At 32.8% G+C, this 16778-nt stretch overlaps 1 protein-coding gene across 1 annotated transcript; it reads left to right on the forward strand.

The window, feature by feature from the left end:
- Positions 1–2307: 2307 nt before the first annotated feature.
- Positions 2308–15906, forward strand: ANN5 (annexin 5). The gene is made up of 6 exons (XM_086432289.1): positions 2308–2466; positions 8815–8960; positions 11799–12017; positions 12916–13131; positions 14997–15086; positions 15494–15906. Exons 1-6 carry the CDS (start codon positions 2391–2393, stop codon positions 15695–15697), a joined length of 951 nt encoding a protein of 316 aa, XP_086288415.1. The 5' UTR covers positions 2308–2390; the 3' UTR covers positions 15698–15906.
- The last annotated feature ends 872 nt before the right edge of the window (positions 15907–16778 follow it).

The raw sequence follows: 16778 nt of genomic DNA on the forward strand, positions 1-16778 counted from the left end.
TTTTATAATTAAAAAAAAAGATTTATATAAAATCTTAAATCTAAAACAAAAGAATCTAAGAAAAAAAAACGAGAGTTTTTATAGGCACCTCAACTTTTACTTATTCTCAACCATTTACTTATTTTCTTTATTTATTACTAAGGTTTACCTCAAATTACAATCTCAACGTAATAAAATATTATATAACACATTCAAATAATTTTAATAGTTTTTTACTATTAAAAAAAAGTTCATATAAACTCCTTAACCCAAAACAAAATAAAAGAAAAAAATGAAAGAGTTTCTATTGGAACCTTAACTTTTACTTATTCTCAACCATTCAATTGTTTTCTATATTTTTAATTGAAGTGTAATAAGCAAAGTTGGGGTGCCAATAACACCTATCTTAAAATATCTTTCATAGTAAAAAGTCAAAACACCTCTTTTTTATTTTTGCAGGTTAATTAGAAAAATATTTTTCATTCATTATTATTTTTTTTTCATTTTTTTATCAGAATTTTCAAGGAAATCATTTTCATTCAAAAAGCATAATTTGTTTTACATAAATTACTCTTTTGATTTTTTTTTCCATAATCGAAAACCATGATATTTGATTGCCAATTTGGTAATTCATTTGAGCTTAACAACCTTTAGTAAGATTTCAAATTTTATTAAGTTAGTAGAAAAAGTACTTCTCTAAAATACTCTATTGTGTCAAAATAACCTTGAGCTCACCTTGTGCCATCCAAAAACATGATCGGATGCTTCAATATTATTGTGAACAAAAGTATATGAACCTTGAAAATGCAAATCCCAAAAAAATAGTTATTTTTCACTGTTGTATTTCAATTTTAAGTTTGGGAGTTATTTGAAAGTTCGGTAGCCATCAAATTTTAAAAACTTAGATCAAGCTAAAAAAAAATTATTTCTTAAATCTTTTTTTTTATCTGAGTTTTTTATGAAACTTAGAGGACTGTGGTAGTGTTGGACTGGTGATGTGGTTATCCATATGAGTAAAACGACCTTTGGTAAGGATTAAAATCTTACCACATTAGTAAGACAAGTGTTTTACTATTTCAATTGAAAAATAATAGTATTTAAATTTGTATTTAATTAATAAAGAGTATAAGGATTGTAAAAGAAATTAAGATAAAGGGACTGTTACAAAAAAATTCCAAGTAATCTTCCAATAGGATTGTGTAGTCACTATGCGTTGACAATATGCCCGTCAATAAAGTCGCACTCAAGAAATTTAGTATGATCGGTTATTCCTAGCTAAATAATTTTCCACGTGACACTTTACTGGTGAGGTGGATTGAATTTTTCGTAAATGTAGATGTAGTTGATAAAGTTGCTGGTTATTATTAATTATTATTGAATATTTGGTCAATTAGTCACACCCCCAAGTTTTGATTGAATATTTGATATACCAATTTTTTTCAAACTTGTGACATAATCTTTGAAGAAGGTCTTCTCTTATGGGTGTAAAATGACTTAAATGCCCTTATATTTTAAACTTAAGCATTTTTTTTTCTTTGCTCAAAATTAGTTATTTTCAACCTCTTCAACTTCTATAGTAATTTGGTTGTAATCTATATAAGCATCTTCAAATCGATCCTTTTCAATTATTCTATAATCTATATAAGCATCTTCAAATCGACCCTTTTTAATTATTCTTTAACCTCTTTCAGAAAATCCTCAATTTTTCCATCTGAAATTTCATAAAGATCTTTAAAAATTCCATTTTGTTCTTTAGAGTTCAATTTTTTTTTCTTTTTTGATATTATATAATCTCTCAACACTTTTGTTGGAATATGACTTACCCCTACAATCGTTTATCTTGATCCACAAAAATTTCAATAAGTTAAAAGTCCATCCAATTTCAAACACATGATTAAAGGGACAAATTCATATCACTAATTTTACTTTTAAGCCAATCCTTAAAGGTTTTTAATACATGAAAATTGAAATAGATAAAATTTTAAAATAGAAGATGAGAGTAAATTTTATTGAGTCATGCTGGAGTGACCTGAGGCTGGAACCTCATATCACACTTCTTGACATGAAAAATATCTATGATTCTCATATACTTTCACGTTAAGAAATACAAGGTCGCTTCAGCATTATTCAAAATTTTTTTAATCTATCAATTAAAGATATTGGGTTCAAAAAAAAAAAAAACGTTTGACGTCATTTTCATTGGCCTAATAGGAAAGACCAGGTCAAGGGATGGTCGTCAATTTAAAAATAACATTGGGCATATAAAAATATTCAGCAAAACGTAGATGATACGTCTAAATCACCTTAATTATTGCGAGGGAAAGACGATTCCTTTACCAATTGAACTACTCAGAGAGAGAGAGAGAGAAGGGCGAAAGCAGAAGAAAACAGAAAGAGAGAAAGAGAGAGAGATGTCAACTCTTATCGTTCCACCTGTGTTAACTTCTCCCCGCGATGACGCTGTCGCACTTTATCGTGCTTTTAAAGGTAAGAATCTCTCTGTGATTCCTCTTTTTTTTTTTTTTTTTTTTAATTTAAAAGTTTCAAAGGTAATAGTGAGCCAAAAATCCCTGTTATAGCCCTGTTATGTTTTGATTTTGAGTTTTTCTTCAATTTGAATTTGTGGGTATTATGTGTTAGAGATGAGCACAAAAGGGTGAAGGGTTTCTAAAATTTTTGAGTATCAGACCTGAAATAGTTTGCCCTAGAAAATTTCATGAACCACTTATTGGATTTTATTTTATGTTTATGACTTAATGAGGGTCCGTTTGGTAACCATTCTAAGTAAAATTCATTCTACGTTTAGAAATGATTATACCAAAAATTATTATAAAAGAAACCATTCTTAAAAAAAATATTACCGAGCAGTTAAAAGTGATTCCCATTAAAAATTGCTCATGTGAAATGTCATGTTTGCTCCGTGTACACATATATCTACAACCTATGTGGCTAAAAGTTTCGGATTGAGCTGATTTTTGGTGAGGATGATCTCTATGATGAGGACATCATCCTCACCAAAAGTCAGCTCAATCCAAAATTTTTAACCATGTGAAAAGTAATTTACAAAAATGGACGGTCCACTATTCTTCAACTCATAAATATGGGGTTAGAAGTTTTAGAATTAGCTGATTTTTGGCGAAGGTGATATCCTCGTCATAGAGATCATCCTCACCAAAAATCAGTTCAAGCCAAAACTTTTTGCGCACATAGGACAAAACTCGTTGTAGATATATGAGTAGATATGTGTGTTCACGGATCCTGATCCTATATATATATATACATATACGCATGTACATATTATCATTTAGATTGAAGGCGTAACTTTTTTAAGATAGTTAACTCTACTTCAAAAAAAAATATCAACACAAAATCACCAATTCAAAATCATCCAAATAACACCAATTCATACTTTTTCAAAGTTTTAAGGGCAACATCCAAACTCATGCTCTATCGCCACCTACCTTTGGTTCACTTTGATTATGGAACACCTCTATATATTGCATCTGCAATTCCATTTCTAAAGGTATTCATTTGATTTCGTCACTGTTGTTGGAGATGCAAAGATGCACTATTGCTTAATTGGTCATCGGTTTGTTGCTCTTCTTGTTCTAACGCATAATCTTCATTCTCATAAACTGAAAATAAATCATCTTCTTGCCCTTGTACTCAAATAAAGTTGTGGATCGCGAACGCTGCCACTACAATATACCTCTGTGTAGGAAAAGGATAAGGAGCTGGCTCTTTTAGTATTGGAAATTGAGCCTTTAATACACCCAAGGAGCGCTCGATTGCATTTCTTAGAGAAGAGTGAGAATAATTGAATAACTCTTTAGGTTCCAATCTTTGATTACCACCATTTCTATAATCCTGTAGATGATATCGCACTTTTCGATATGGTGTGAGGAAGCCTGGCATATTAGGATATCCAGCATCAATAACATAATATTTGCCTATACAAAAAATAATTATAATAATATTAGTCCATTATTCATATAATTAAAATAAACTAACATATGGGTATTGTGGATACCTTCAAGGGGATGGGAAACTTTAGTATCCTATTTCCTAAAGCTTCCCAAAGAATGCAATAATCATTAACTAATCCTTCCCAACCAGCATATATATAAATAAATTGCAAATCAAATTAATACGCATCCATTACATTTTGTGTAATAAATCCTTTCCTATTGAAGAATGGAAGTTGTCGATCGGATGGCACTATGGCTCTAATATGTGTACCATCTATTGCACCAATTCAATCCTTGAAAAAGATGACAAAAACATTGTCTACTAAAAAACTTAATGTAAGAGACAAAATATTTAGTTTGGTCGAGTATCTACCTTAAACCATGGGCAATACTTTTGATTGTAACAAATTTCAGGAGGAGTATCTGAAAAAGATGGAGTCCTAATGAGTTCCCGTGATAACTTCACTATAGCCATTAGAACTTCATTGAAATATCTATTTATAGTTTCCCCCAAATGCTGGAAACGATCTTGCATCAATCTATTACGCTTATTGTGCCCTTATGATAAAGAAGAAATATAGCCAATTGTTCCTCCACACACAACCATCTACTATCACGTAGAAGATTTTTCTCTAAGAATGTTACAAAACTTCAAAAACACCACCTTTTCCATATGAAATGTATCATAACATATGATAGGATGGCCATGTAAAATTTCTTGCACATATCCATTCCCGGTCAAAATTGAATTTCTAATAGGAACTTTGCATAAATATGTGTTGTAGTGGGCTACAACAATTGTTGCAGTTGCTAGATTGATAATATTTTGTTCATGTTCTTCATATGAGTCCATTATAACTGTTAAAAATAAATAAACCTATAAAAATAATGAAAATAAACGACCATCTCCCACAAAAGATAATGAATAGTTTAAAAGTTGAATACTAATAGCCAAAAATTTCATCCAATAATTACGCATCACAAAAAGTAACCGTCTATGCATAAGAAAAAACATCCAAACTACCTAAATGAATGTCCAAAAGATCCTACATATTATGATCCATTTTATTCAACCATTCATTTTGACGATCGAGATTCATTGCTAAGAAAGCTTGTATTCAACTAGGTTCTGCAAACTTCTCCAATGCAGCCATGTAACTTTCTGATCTCACATCCTCAATTGCATCCAACTTTTGGACACAATTGGGCATAGAATACTTATCGTTGTCTGGGTCACTTACAACATTTCTTGACTTTGTAGCATCGGCTATGGCTAACAATGCATCACTCAATTCTGATGCTTTTGATTCTCTTTTCCCATGACGATGATTGGATGGTGTTAATGATTTACACTTAGAGAATCATTTCCTGTGACCCCCTTCCCACTATCACTAATGTCCTCTAAAATAGTTCTCGATGTATTTTGGTTCATAGTTGATGTTGTCGTAGTAGGATCTACATTGGGATGTGATGGAAGAATTTCAACATCTGCTGCCAAATTTCTTCAGCTGATGCCCACCCATAAGTACCATTAGCAGTATTATCTCCAAATATTGTGCATAATACATCATATAAAGTGCGCCCCGATGTCTTGTATTTAGTATGATGTGGGTAATCCTGTAGTGATAATTTATAATAATTAGCTTAATAAGTCATGTAATAACAAGAAAATATGAGTTTGGATGGTGATAGTACCTTAAGATATGCATCCCATAATCCTAATTCTGCGGTAACAACCTTTCTTTGAGGATCCCACCCAAAACCACTGATATCCATAATCTTCTTCCAATCCCTATACCTTGTCCTAAGTAGATTATATCGATTTTTAATTTGATCCATAGTAAATCCTTTCTTTGTTGCCTTGTTAAATTCTTCCTTTACATGAGACCATGCTTTTTTTTTGCAAAACAATTGGGCCCATTCCCATGTAAAATTTGACTGATCAACAAATCACATAATACTTTTTCCATTTCTGTCCTCCAATATCCCATTTCTTGCTTTACTTCCTTGGCCAACTAAAAAATAATACATTTTACATTATTTTATTCCCAAACTACGTCAATAGAAAAATGAGTATATCCAAAATAAAAAATGCACCACGATGTATATATATATATATATATGAAAGGAATAAAATATGCACTTCAACGTGTCAAGCAAAATAGAAAAGAGGCATTATCATCTTCCTTCTATGGCTATTATATATATATTTTTTTGTATAGGTGGCATTAATATTCTTGTCGATGCTAAATCTCATTCTAGGCCTAATTTCTAGAATGTTGCAGTTTGAAAATTTGTCATTGATACAAACAAATAATGGTGAAGAGAAAGCATAGATAAAACTAAGTTTGTTCTCTCCAAAAGAATGAAGTAAAACCTATGTAATGAAATAAAATCTATGACATTCTGCATCAATTTGAGTACAAGCAAGTCACTGGGATTTTTGCAACCCATCAACTCTATGTATGCAATTTGTTATCATCATTTGTCGACTGTATGTATTGTTTGAGGGGTTAAATAGAAAAGGGCTTCGATAGAAAAGCCCTTTCAGAACCTTAAAAACCAGTTCCATGTTTTGTAACAACAAAATAGGTATGTATTATGAACCTATTATGGTCATACATACCCTGTTTTGGTCTATGTTAGATGCCTCATCAAGTTATGGCCAATGTTAGGAATGACTTGTTTTGTGTTTTTGGTCAAAATCTGAGATACCCTTCACCTAGGTCTTCTTCTTTGAGAATTAGGACAATGATTATGATGGTCGCAAAGGAGATAGCAGAGATGAAAGATGACCACAGAAATAAGGAAGAAGACATGAAATTTCAGATTCGTTTGATTTAGTGGGGGTCAAAAGTATGCTTCGAAACACCATTAGAGAGAGGTGTTCTCTTAATGCACTATCTATCCCATACCCTACACAGTGAGAGATGGAAAGAGATGTAAAACCCTCTAATTTGGTTAGAAAACATGAGTGAGGGAAGTTGCTCCGTGAGAATCCCGTGAAAGGAGATTTTTCTTTTTCATTATGGAAACAACTATTTTCTAATTTTGATTTTAGTGAAAAATTCCATTTTCATTTTTGAATAGCTATTTTTGTTACTAGCTACCAAACGTCAATATCGAGGTCAATAAACCATTAAATGCATCAAAATGGATTATGTGCCTTGTAGTGGTTTTTAAAAATGGTTACCAAACGGGCCCTGAATAAAGGAATTTAGGGCAATTTTTTACGTATTTTTGTTTTAAAACTGATGACGTACCTCTTTAACTTCAATCTTCCACGAGAGACTTACTGAAAAAGACAAGAATACCCTCATCTTCAACTTCTAGATGAAAGCACATCATTTTAAACTGTAGGGTAAAGCTTTTTACCATTGTCTTCTATCTCAAGATTTTATCTTCTTCAACTTTCAAACTTCAAGAACAATGTAGGGTTTTCAGCGAGATTGAAGATGATGAGTTTTTTTTTTTTTTTGAAGAAAAATCAAGGGTTTTTGGCGAGAGGTTGAAGAACATTATGTTAAAGCTGAGGTTGAATTAGTTAAAAAAAAAGGTTAACCTAGAGGTAAAATACAATTTTGGGTGAATATCTTCTATTTGGAAGTTTGGTATCTTCAATTTTCACTAAAACATGGAAGGGTACCTCAAAATTCTCCTTAAATTTACAATTTTAATATTTGTCACTTCTAATTTTTCCAATAAATTACCAAGAAAAACCTAATAGAGATCTCTTTCATGGAGTCAAAGGTAAGGGAGTAAATGTTAAAAAACAAGGGAAAGTTGATTGAGATGGTTTGTTCATTTTCAACAGAGATGATTTTAGTCCCAATGAGAAGGAATATGTGGGTTGACATACCTAAAATAATGACAAGAAGACCAAAAGGAGCATGGATTAAGGTAGTGATTGTGGATATGAACAGGGTAGAATTAACAATAGTCATGGCTTTTACTAGAACTGAATTTAGGAACAAAATTCCTTCAACTCACCCCAAAGGCTCTAGCAATTGTGTAGTTCTACTTCATATCTCATATTTTTTCTATGTTTCATCTATATATATAAAATAAAATAAAACACAACTGTGAATCTCACTGTTGGTACAATTATGGGGGATAAACTTCCCATCCACCCCTTTGTTTGGGCCTCACTTGATTGCCTTCACCCGTTCAACTTTATTGTCTTTCCTTTCACTCCTCCCTCCATTTTTTCAATAATATCCCTCCAACTACTATTTTCCTATTTTACCCCTTTAACCCTAAAGATTTTTTAATAATACCCTTCCAATTTTATATTATTCCTCTTTTACCCCCTTAACCTCTAAGAGGATGCCTAGTATGGCCACGAGCGAACTCTAGTTTATATATCTTAATTCCAAAATATAATTTTTTGTGAGAATACATTCCCTAGATGAATAAACCACCCCCCCCCCCCCCCCTCCTTTTTTTTTGTTTTTAGAATCATATAATCTTGGGAAGCTGGAATTGTTATGCTGATGTGATACAAAAAAGGAGAACATTTAGGTCTTTTCGGCACTAACTATCAAACCAAACAGATGGCTGTAACCATCCTATCTATACTCTGTTTTGGACCATTTTCCATATCTTTCTTAACTCCCACAACTACAGAATAGACTAGCTAGACTATACAATCACAGGTCGACATTGATTTTCCGCTAGCTCTACTAGGCGTGACTTGTCCCCAATTTGTAGGCCAGATGGACAGGTGTCTTGTTTATGAACTTGGTCAAGGGGGCCTGGATATTGTTGAACTAACTTTAGGATCAAAATAATTAAAAAGTTTTCATCCCAAGAATGTATTATTTTCAACAAAGTTAATGAAACTTAACTTCTAATTATTGCTATTCAGGATTGGGTTGTGACACTGCAGCAGTTGTTGGTATCCTTGCCCATCGGGATGCAACTCAGCGTGCTTTAATCCAACAAGAGTACAGAGCTACGTATTCTGATGACATCAACAAACGTCTTTCCTCAGAGCTTAGTGGCAACCTCAAGGTATTACTTGAACATCCAAGCATGCTTCTTTGGCTAGTGTTGTGTAATTTGACTTGGATTCTAATGTTTATTTTACTTATTTCACCCTAATTTCTTAAATTATTTATCACACCCCAATTAAAGATTAAAACACACCATTCAAACATTACAAAGGTTTGGCTCAACTTATTATCTCGACATTACAAAACATTAAAAAAAAAACAAGCAAACGAGAAAGAGTCTCTGTTTTACTTATTCTCAACAATTTACTTATTTTCTTTGTTTTTAATTGGGGTGTTTAGGGTGCCAATAGTAGTTCTCTTATTTTTTGCCCTTTTGATTGCAACTTTAATTTCTAGTGCTTTAGAAGAATAAGATCAACTGGTTTTTTATCAATGTTTCAAAATCAAAATTTTAAAATATTTGGGACTATTTTTTTTTTTTTTTGAGAGCTTGTATTACTTCACCCAAGGTTTAAAATCTCATATTTTTTCATTGTATTGGTTTCCTTAAAACCCGATACGATACCGATACATTCTGATACAAATGATACATTCAATACATTAAAATATAAATTTTTAAGGGAGGTTTAGGTCAAGGGGCATATTAAATTTTGAAAACAAAGGGGTTTTTCAAATATTTATACAAACATGGAAGGGGGTTTGTCTAATTACTCACTTTTCAATAATAGATCGAGGTCAAGGGCATGTTCTCAGTCTTAAAAGAGGTTCCCCTTTTTTGAAGAAAAAAAAAAAAAAGGAAGAATAAAGGAGGAGGAGAAGAAGAATAAGAAAAAATAAGGAGAAGAGGTGAAAACCTGAATCGAAATCTGGCGAAGCTTAGACATTGGGTCATTTCTAATCATAAACTCAAATCAAGTCATGGTCATGGGTTTCGGCAAAAAATTTGTAATTATTTAGGTTTTCACTTAATTGGGTCTAGATTTATCGTTTTATTGTTCAAGATTATTTTAACTTAGTTTTTTTTTGAGTTGTTTTAGGACTTTATTTTTATGTTTTTGGGCTTATTTTCATGTTTTATTGACCCATGGTCTTAGTATAATATTTAGAGATATTTTAGTAACTTTAGTTTATCTTTTATTTAAGTTTGCTAGGGTTGAAAAAATTAGGAGAGAGAAAGTTACAAAAATTAGGTTATTTTATTTGATATTTTAGTTTTATTAGGACCTTTGGTTGATTTTCCTTATTTATATATTGTAGTAGGGTTTATTGGAGGAGATGATAAATAAAATAAATATAATTACAGAAGTCATTGTTTTCTTTTGAATGTTAGTGCATTCAATGTGGTTGATGCCATGAAAATCATTGGGGTGATTACAAGGTAAATATAATTTTTTTAATCTTCTTCTTCAATCCATCTTTTCTACATTTATTTTTTAAAAGAACAAGAAACCATTAAGAACCCTATAATTCTTTCAAGAAATCACCCATAAAATATGTTTTCTTGATTCTTGTTTTTTTAATTTTTTTTATTTCTTGAAATCTTGAATCTTGATTTCTTGATTCCTAAATTCTTGGTTCTTGAAACCCACAAATGTCATCATCCTTTCTCTATTTTCTTAATCTTTATTCCTTACCTTATAAACCTTAATCTTTAACCCTTCCCTCTATCCTACAATAATTGCAAAAAAAAGTTCATTTTACCTTTTGGGTTTACCCAAAACGTTTGAAGAATCCTTGTTATAACCAAATCCTTAACCCTATTATAACCAAATCCTTAGCCCAATCCTAAACCAAATTCCCTAACCACCCTTTTTTCATCTTCCTCCCTCACCGTCCAAAAAACTTCATTTTTTGGATTGTAGTCATAATTTACAAAACTCTTCATTTTACCTTATGAGTTCATCCTATCCTAGCCCGAACATGGTTTTTAAACTTGTTATTACGTCTCGTCTCGTTCAGCTCTGATACCGAGTGGACTCAGATGATACGTCTCGTCTCGTTCAACATTAAGACAATGGTTTTTATCCATTTAAAAAATCTGAAAAAAATTCAGAAATAATTCCTATAAAAAATGAATCCAAAAAAATATAAAATTAAAAAAAATCAATTTGGGAGTGAAAGAATTGAGGGTTAAGACTTTAACTCGTTTATATCGATTAACTCAGACGAGATTTTGAAAATCTCGTCCGATACGTCTCGTTTAACTCGCGAGTTAAACCATTACTGTGCTGTCTCGTTCATATCGGCCGAGATAATCAAAAATATCGTCCGAGACAACTTGCTTATCTCACGATACGCGGTCGTCTCATAACACTTTGTGAGTTGGTCTCGTTGGGCTCTGACCGAGTTAACTCGGGCGATACGTCTCGGTCTCAGACGAGTTTAAAAACCATGAGCCCAAATCCTAAATCTAATCCCCAAATTTCCTCTTCTTCCCTCACCATCCTGCATCACTTTTAGGTCTCTCTCTCTCTCTCTCTCTCTCACACACACACACACAACAAAATCGAGGGCTAGGGACAATACAGCGAATGTTTCAATTTCTTGCTGGTATCATATTGGAATGTTAAAAAATCAATATGTATCGGCCAATAAATTCCGATGCAATATTTTGAAGCTTGATCACACCAACTTTTTTACAACACACCAAAGGATACAAACATAAAGGGGGGGTTTCTGAAACAAAATAGCTGCAATGGCAATTTGACAACAGGCAAATTTCAGTTTTTATGAGAGAGACAAAGATTGTGGTCAATACTATCTTGGCTGTGTGATATGTCAGCACCCTTGATCCCGTATTCAATTTCATTGTTCGAATTATTATAAAATGAAGTTAGTGTGGTCATATAAGCTCTCATTTTTTATGCCTTTCTAATGTATCTAATGCTTGTTTCAGAAAGCCGTCTTGCTTTGGATGCATGATCCAGCTGGTCGTGATGCAACTATAGTGAGAGAGGCATTGAGTGGGGACCTCATTGATCTGCGAGCTGCCACTGAAGTTATATGTTCCCGTACTCCATCCCAAATACAAGTAATCAAACAAATATATCATGCAAAGTTTGGTGTTCACCTCGAGCATGATATTGATTATCAAGCATCTGACGATCACAAAAAGGTCATCTCTCTCTCTCTCTCTCTCTGTTTCATGATTTATTTCATCTATTATAAGTTTCCTTTTATTAAGAAGTTACTAAAAGTAACTTTGAAAACATGTGTGAGGGAGGGGGGATCCCGTTGTGGCAGAGTGAATGCAAAAGAAGTGGAAAATTGGATGATTAACGATTGCTCAGAGATGCTTATATCCTATTGGTTATTTTAATATCAAAGTAAATGGAGGGGCATCTTATAAAGAAAAAAAATGTATACTTTTTTCCCCTTTTAATGATGCCTTTATAATGGTAAAATTATATTGTTTCCCATATTTACTTATATTATTACATCTGCATAACAATGTTTTATTGCCAGTTGACTTTCATTATGACTTATGAGTTCCTACTAAGTGGTGGCTAGAATCCTAGAACCTTATCCCCATGACTTGTCAACATATCATTTTTTATATTCTATACGAGTTATTAAAGGGCACACTTGAAAAAAAAAAGAGTCAGGCTAGCCTGACTAAGTTATGCCACAAGGATGTAGTTTCAGAACTTTAAAAAAATAAAGAAGTTATTTTTCACCGTTGAATTTTAATTTCAAATTTGGGACTAAGGTAGCCATCCCTTTTCAACCCCTTGGATGAGCTAAAAATTAGTTTTTTCCCTTGAATCTGAGTTTTTCCATTAAATCTAGGAGGCTGTGGTATTGGATTGCCAATAAGGTAATCCATGTGGGCCCAATGACCCTTAGTAAGATTTGAAATCTTACGAAGTTATCAAGGAAAGTATTTTTCTAAAAAAATTATACTCAGGATGAAGTTGTCATTTTTGTTGATTCTATTTTCAGACATTTATACGGAGAACGTGTGCTAGTTTCCTGAAATATCAATTATATTGATTTAAAATACCGTCATGTAGCTACTGCTTGCATATGTTAGTATAGCACGATATGAAGGAATGGAAGTTGATCGAATGAGGGTAGAGAAGGATGCCAAGACTCTATATAAAGCTGGAGAAAAGAAATGGGGAACTGATGAGAAAGCTTTTATCCACATTTTCAGCGAACAAAGCAGGGCACATTTAGCTGCAGTTAGTTCTACCTACCACAGTATGTATGCAAGCTCACTGGATAAGGTGTAGTATATGCCCCTTGAAATTTGGGTCTATATTCTTTTCATGTTTCATTTTCTTTTATTTTGTTGAGAGCTAAAAATTCATTAGAATCAATAGAGAGCTACAATGGAGGAGTTTGAGGAGACCTGCCTGCACAGACACATCAAACCAAAAAAGGAGAATAAGAACTAAAATTACAACATTTACCCTCAACATGTGTCACCAACCACCATCTGAAAAAGCAAATTTTTGAAAGAGAAGTTCGTGGAATTCTTTGAAGATCTTAAACCAAAAGAAAAATAGAACCTTGATACTTTTCATCAGGGTTACCCAATTTGCGGTATGGTTTGCTCTCCGTTCGTCACATGCAGCGAACTAAACAAGAATTGCGTTTTGCCTTTTTTTTTTGGTTTTACGTCTCCCTACATGTTGATATTATTTGGGATATCCGGCTAAAATTTTAAGCTGATACCATGCCCCTTTGACATTGGTCTTTATTAATAGACTGAAGAAAAATGACCAAATACCCTCATCTTTAACCTTGTTGGGCTAAAAAAAAAGCTTGGTCTTTTCTTGTCTAAATCTATTATCTTTAATGTCTTTTTTATCCTACTCATCACTTCAACCTTCAAATGCCCTATTCTCTGGCTACCCCTACAAGCTGGGTTCATTCTTGAGTCACGAACCCGAATTCGAATTGAGCAAACCCACGAATCAGGTAACATAGTTTTTTATGACTTCTTATGTATGTGGACAGTGTTTTTAGAGATGCGTGAGGCTTACGCTTTGAGGCACGCCTTGGGATGAGGCTCAACAAAAACACCCGAGGCATTTGGTTGAGAGATAAAAGAAGTTAGGCTTACGCTTTAGACCAAAGGGCATATGCCTTAGTGCGAGGCTTACGTTTTTGGGTTGAGGCATATGCCTCATGTTAACTTATTATTTATATATAACAAGTTAACATTATTTACTGTATATAATAAGAAATATATATTTCTTCTCTTTTCTTTCTTTTGTACATCTTTTTTGTTTACTATGCAAGATTTTATAAATTTCTTCTTTACTCATATTTCTTTATTGCTGCTATCATGCAACATAAGTGGGATATTTAGAAATGAATTCGAATACAAAATAGTATATATGCAAAGAAAATCATTGCGTTGAGTGATAAATATTTTATAGTATTTAGTATTTTACAGAGGAAGTTATTGAAAAACTAATATTTAGTAGTACTTGTGCAATAAATATTATTTTATATTTATATTTATATATAGAATAATGCTGAAGTGACCTCAGGCTGGAACCTCATATCACACTTCTTGACGTGAAAGTGCATGGGAACCATAGATGCTTTTGATCGAGATACAAATGAAAAAGCATCCATGGTTCCTATCCACTTTCATGTCAAGAAGTGCGATGGAAGGTTCCAGCTTGAGGTCACTCCAGCATGACTCTTATATATATATATTGTAGAATTTTTCGACCATTCTAATATTTTTATTTTGCTATCATATAAAATAATTAAAATAATTTATATTATTATTTATTGTAATGGATTATAACTTGGAATTCGATTGTGGATTTGAAATAATTTGGAAATATGTTTCGGCTATCCTAATTTTTTTAGTCTTTTAATAGTATTCATGTTAATAGTTATATTATTTATTTAAAAATACTATGCATTTGAGGCTTACGCTTTATACCTTGAGGCTTACACCTCAAAGCATTGGCCAACGTAGTGTCTTTCCTCACGCCTTGGCGCCTGAAAACATTGTGTGGACTTCTGGCTTTCGAATTTTCTTTCATTCCTTCCATTCCATAGGCGCCAGCAATCTTGATACCTTGGATGACTTTCTGTGATTCTTAGACACATTCAATTATTGCAGGTTATAAAAGATGAAACATCTGGAATTTTCGAGTTTGCCCTTCTGACAATCCTAAGATGTGCAGAGAATCCTGCCAAGTACTTTGCAAAGGTATCCATCCTCCTAACATCTTTCATTGGTTGATTCTTTTGTTTGTAAGTTCTATATTCATCTTGAATTTTATAATGGGTCAGGATCCTTAAGACTCATGAAAAGTGAACTCGTATGTTCACACACAATCCTAACCGTGTATTTGTGAGATCTAACGGTTGGGATAAATCTCAGAGATCTGTAATGTATTCTCAATATACATCTTTTTCCCCAATCATTAGATCTCAAAAATACACGGCTAGGATTGTATGTGAACATATGAGTTCGCTTTTCACGACTCTATCGATCCCAACCCATTTGTAATTAGTTCTCATCATTAACCTGTTTCCTTGATTTGAAGTTTCTTGTATGTTTGCGATGTAAATCAACTTGGCTAGCACCTTTTAATACCTCAAAAACCTTTGCAGGAGTTGCATAAAGCAATGAAAGGGATGGGGACCAATGACATGACACTTATAAGAATAGTTGTCACGAGGGCCGAAATTGATATGCAGTATATAAAGGCTGAGTACCAGAAGAAATATAGAAAGCCATTGGGTGATGCGATTCACTCGGAAACATCAGGCCATTACAGGACCTTTCTTCTATCTCTCGTGGGTCCCAACCACTAGTCGGACATCGATCGGTGATGATGTAAGATACGATGTTATTCTGCTGTGCAGATCTGTTATTTGCTTCTTCCTTGGATATTTTAACATGTAGAGAGAGTGAATTATGCTTAATGCTTAGGTCTAGAGGTGGTGAATTACAACTTATTCTCGTGTTTCAAACAAGATGCAATTATCAGCTTATACTATGGTTATGGATTGCTTAATATTCATCTTTGATCTTGAATTTGATTTTGAAACAGAGAAGATGGTTCTTTTCTGTTTTATTAGCATTATTAGTTGGTCATCTCTGCTATGCAAACCCTTTCTTCAGTCATGGATTGTTTGGGTCAGTCTTACATTTGTTCTCTTTGAACCAATGGAGCTTGAAGTGACATGTCTGGAGTCTAAATTAAGCCTTAACTTGGGACTTAAGGGATTCTCCGGATTTTTTTCTTTTAATGACCAAGCATGATGTGGTTACCAACTTATATTAGGAGTTGCTCGATTGCTGTCCCAATGCATTTTGAGTTGAAAATGTCTACAAATCACAGTTTGGGTACCAAAATTACCTCTTGGGAATGTCATGAAGTATCGCTGATCCACTATTCGTGCATAACTTACCATTTTTTATTGGTTTCAGATCAAGGTTACCTTAATTTATAAAATCTGAGTAATTTTGACGTTGTGTTTAATTATTACTATGTTCAAGGGAATTGTTGATGAAAAAAAAAAAATTGCAAATAAAACTCACAAAAGAGAAACAAATAAAACGGTTTTATAAAAAATCTTGTAATTTAGAGGTGGCTTAAGGAGTCATCCTCACTTTTTCTGATAAGTTGTACCTTGGGATCATCTCGTCCCCTTTTTTTTCGATAAAATTTTAACTTAAGCAAAAACAATTCTTGTAAAATTAAGAATAAAGTTTTCATTATTCACATGTCAAATCATGAATTATTTCTAATGAAGTACCAATTGTTTCCAACTTTGTATTTTTTGAATGATATATTTACAGAATCCTCTTGAATAGGATTAAACCTTATTGTAACATTATTCTGGAGAATTTTTTCTTATTCTTTTATGCTCAATCTTTCATTTTGTTTGG

This window comes from Akebia trifoliata, chromosome 2 (assembly GCF_017979445.1).
Source record: "Akebia trifoliata isolate Shusen 1 chromosome 2, ASM1797944v1, whole genome shotgun sequence".
Classification (NCBI taxonomy): domain Eukaryota; kingdom Viridiplantae; phylum Streptophyta; class Magnoliopsida; order Ranunculales; family Lardizabalaceae; genus Akebia; species Akebia trifoliata.

Bases quoted from the DNA above. Each gene is read 5' to 3' on its own strand.
- ANN5 (XM_086432289.1), top strand. From the start codon at position 2,391: ATGTCAACTCTTATCGTTCCACCTGTGTTAACTTCTCCCCGCGATGAC. The intron at 13,132-14,996 runs GTGTAGTATATG...CAATTATTGCAG, and splicing joins ATGCAAGCTCACTGGATAAG to GTTATAAAAGATGAAACATC. The intron at 15,087-15,493 runs GTATCCATCCTC...AAACCTTTGCAG, and splicing joins CTGCCAAGTACTTTGCAAAG to GAGTTGCATAAAGCAATGAA.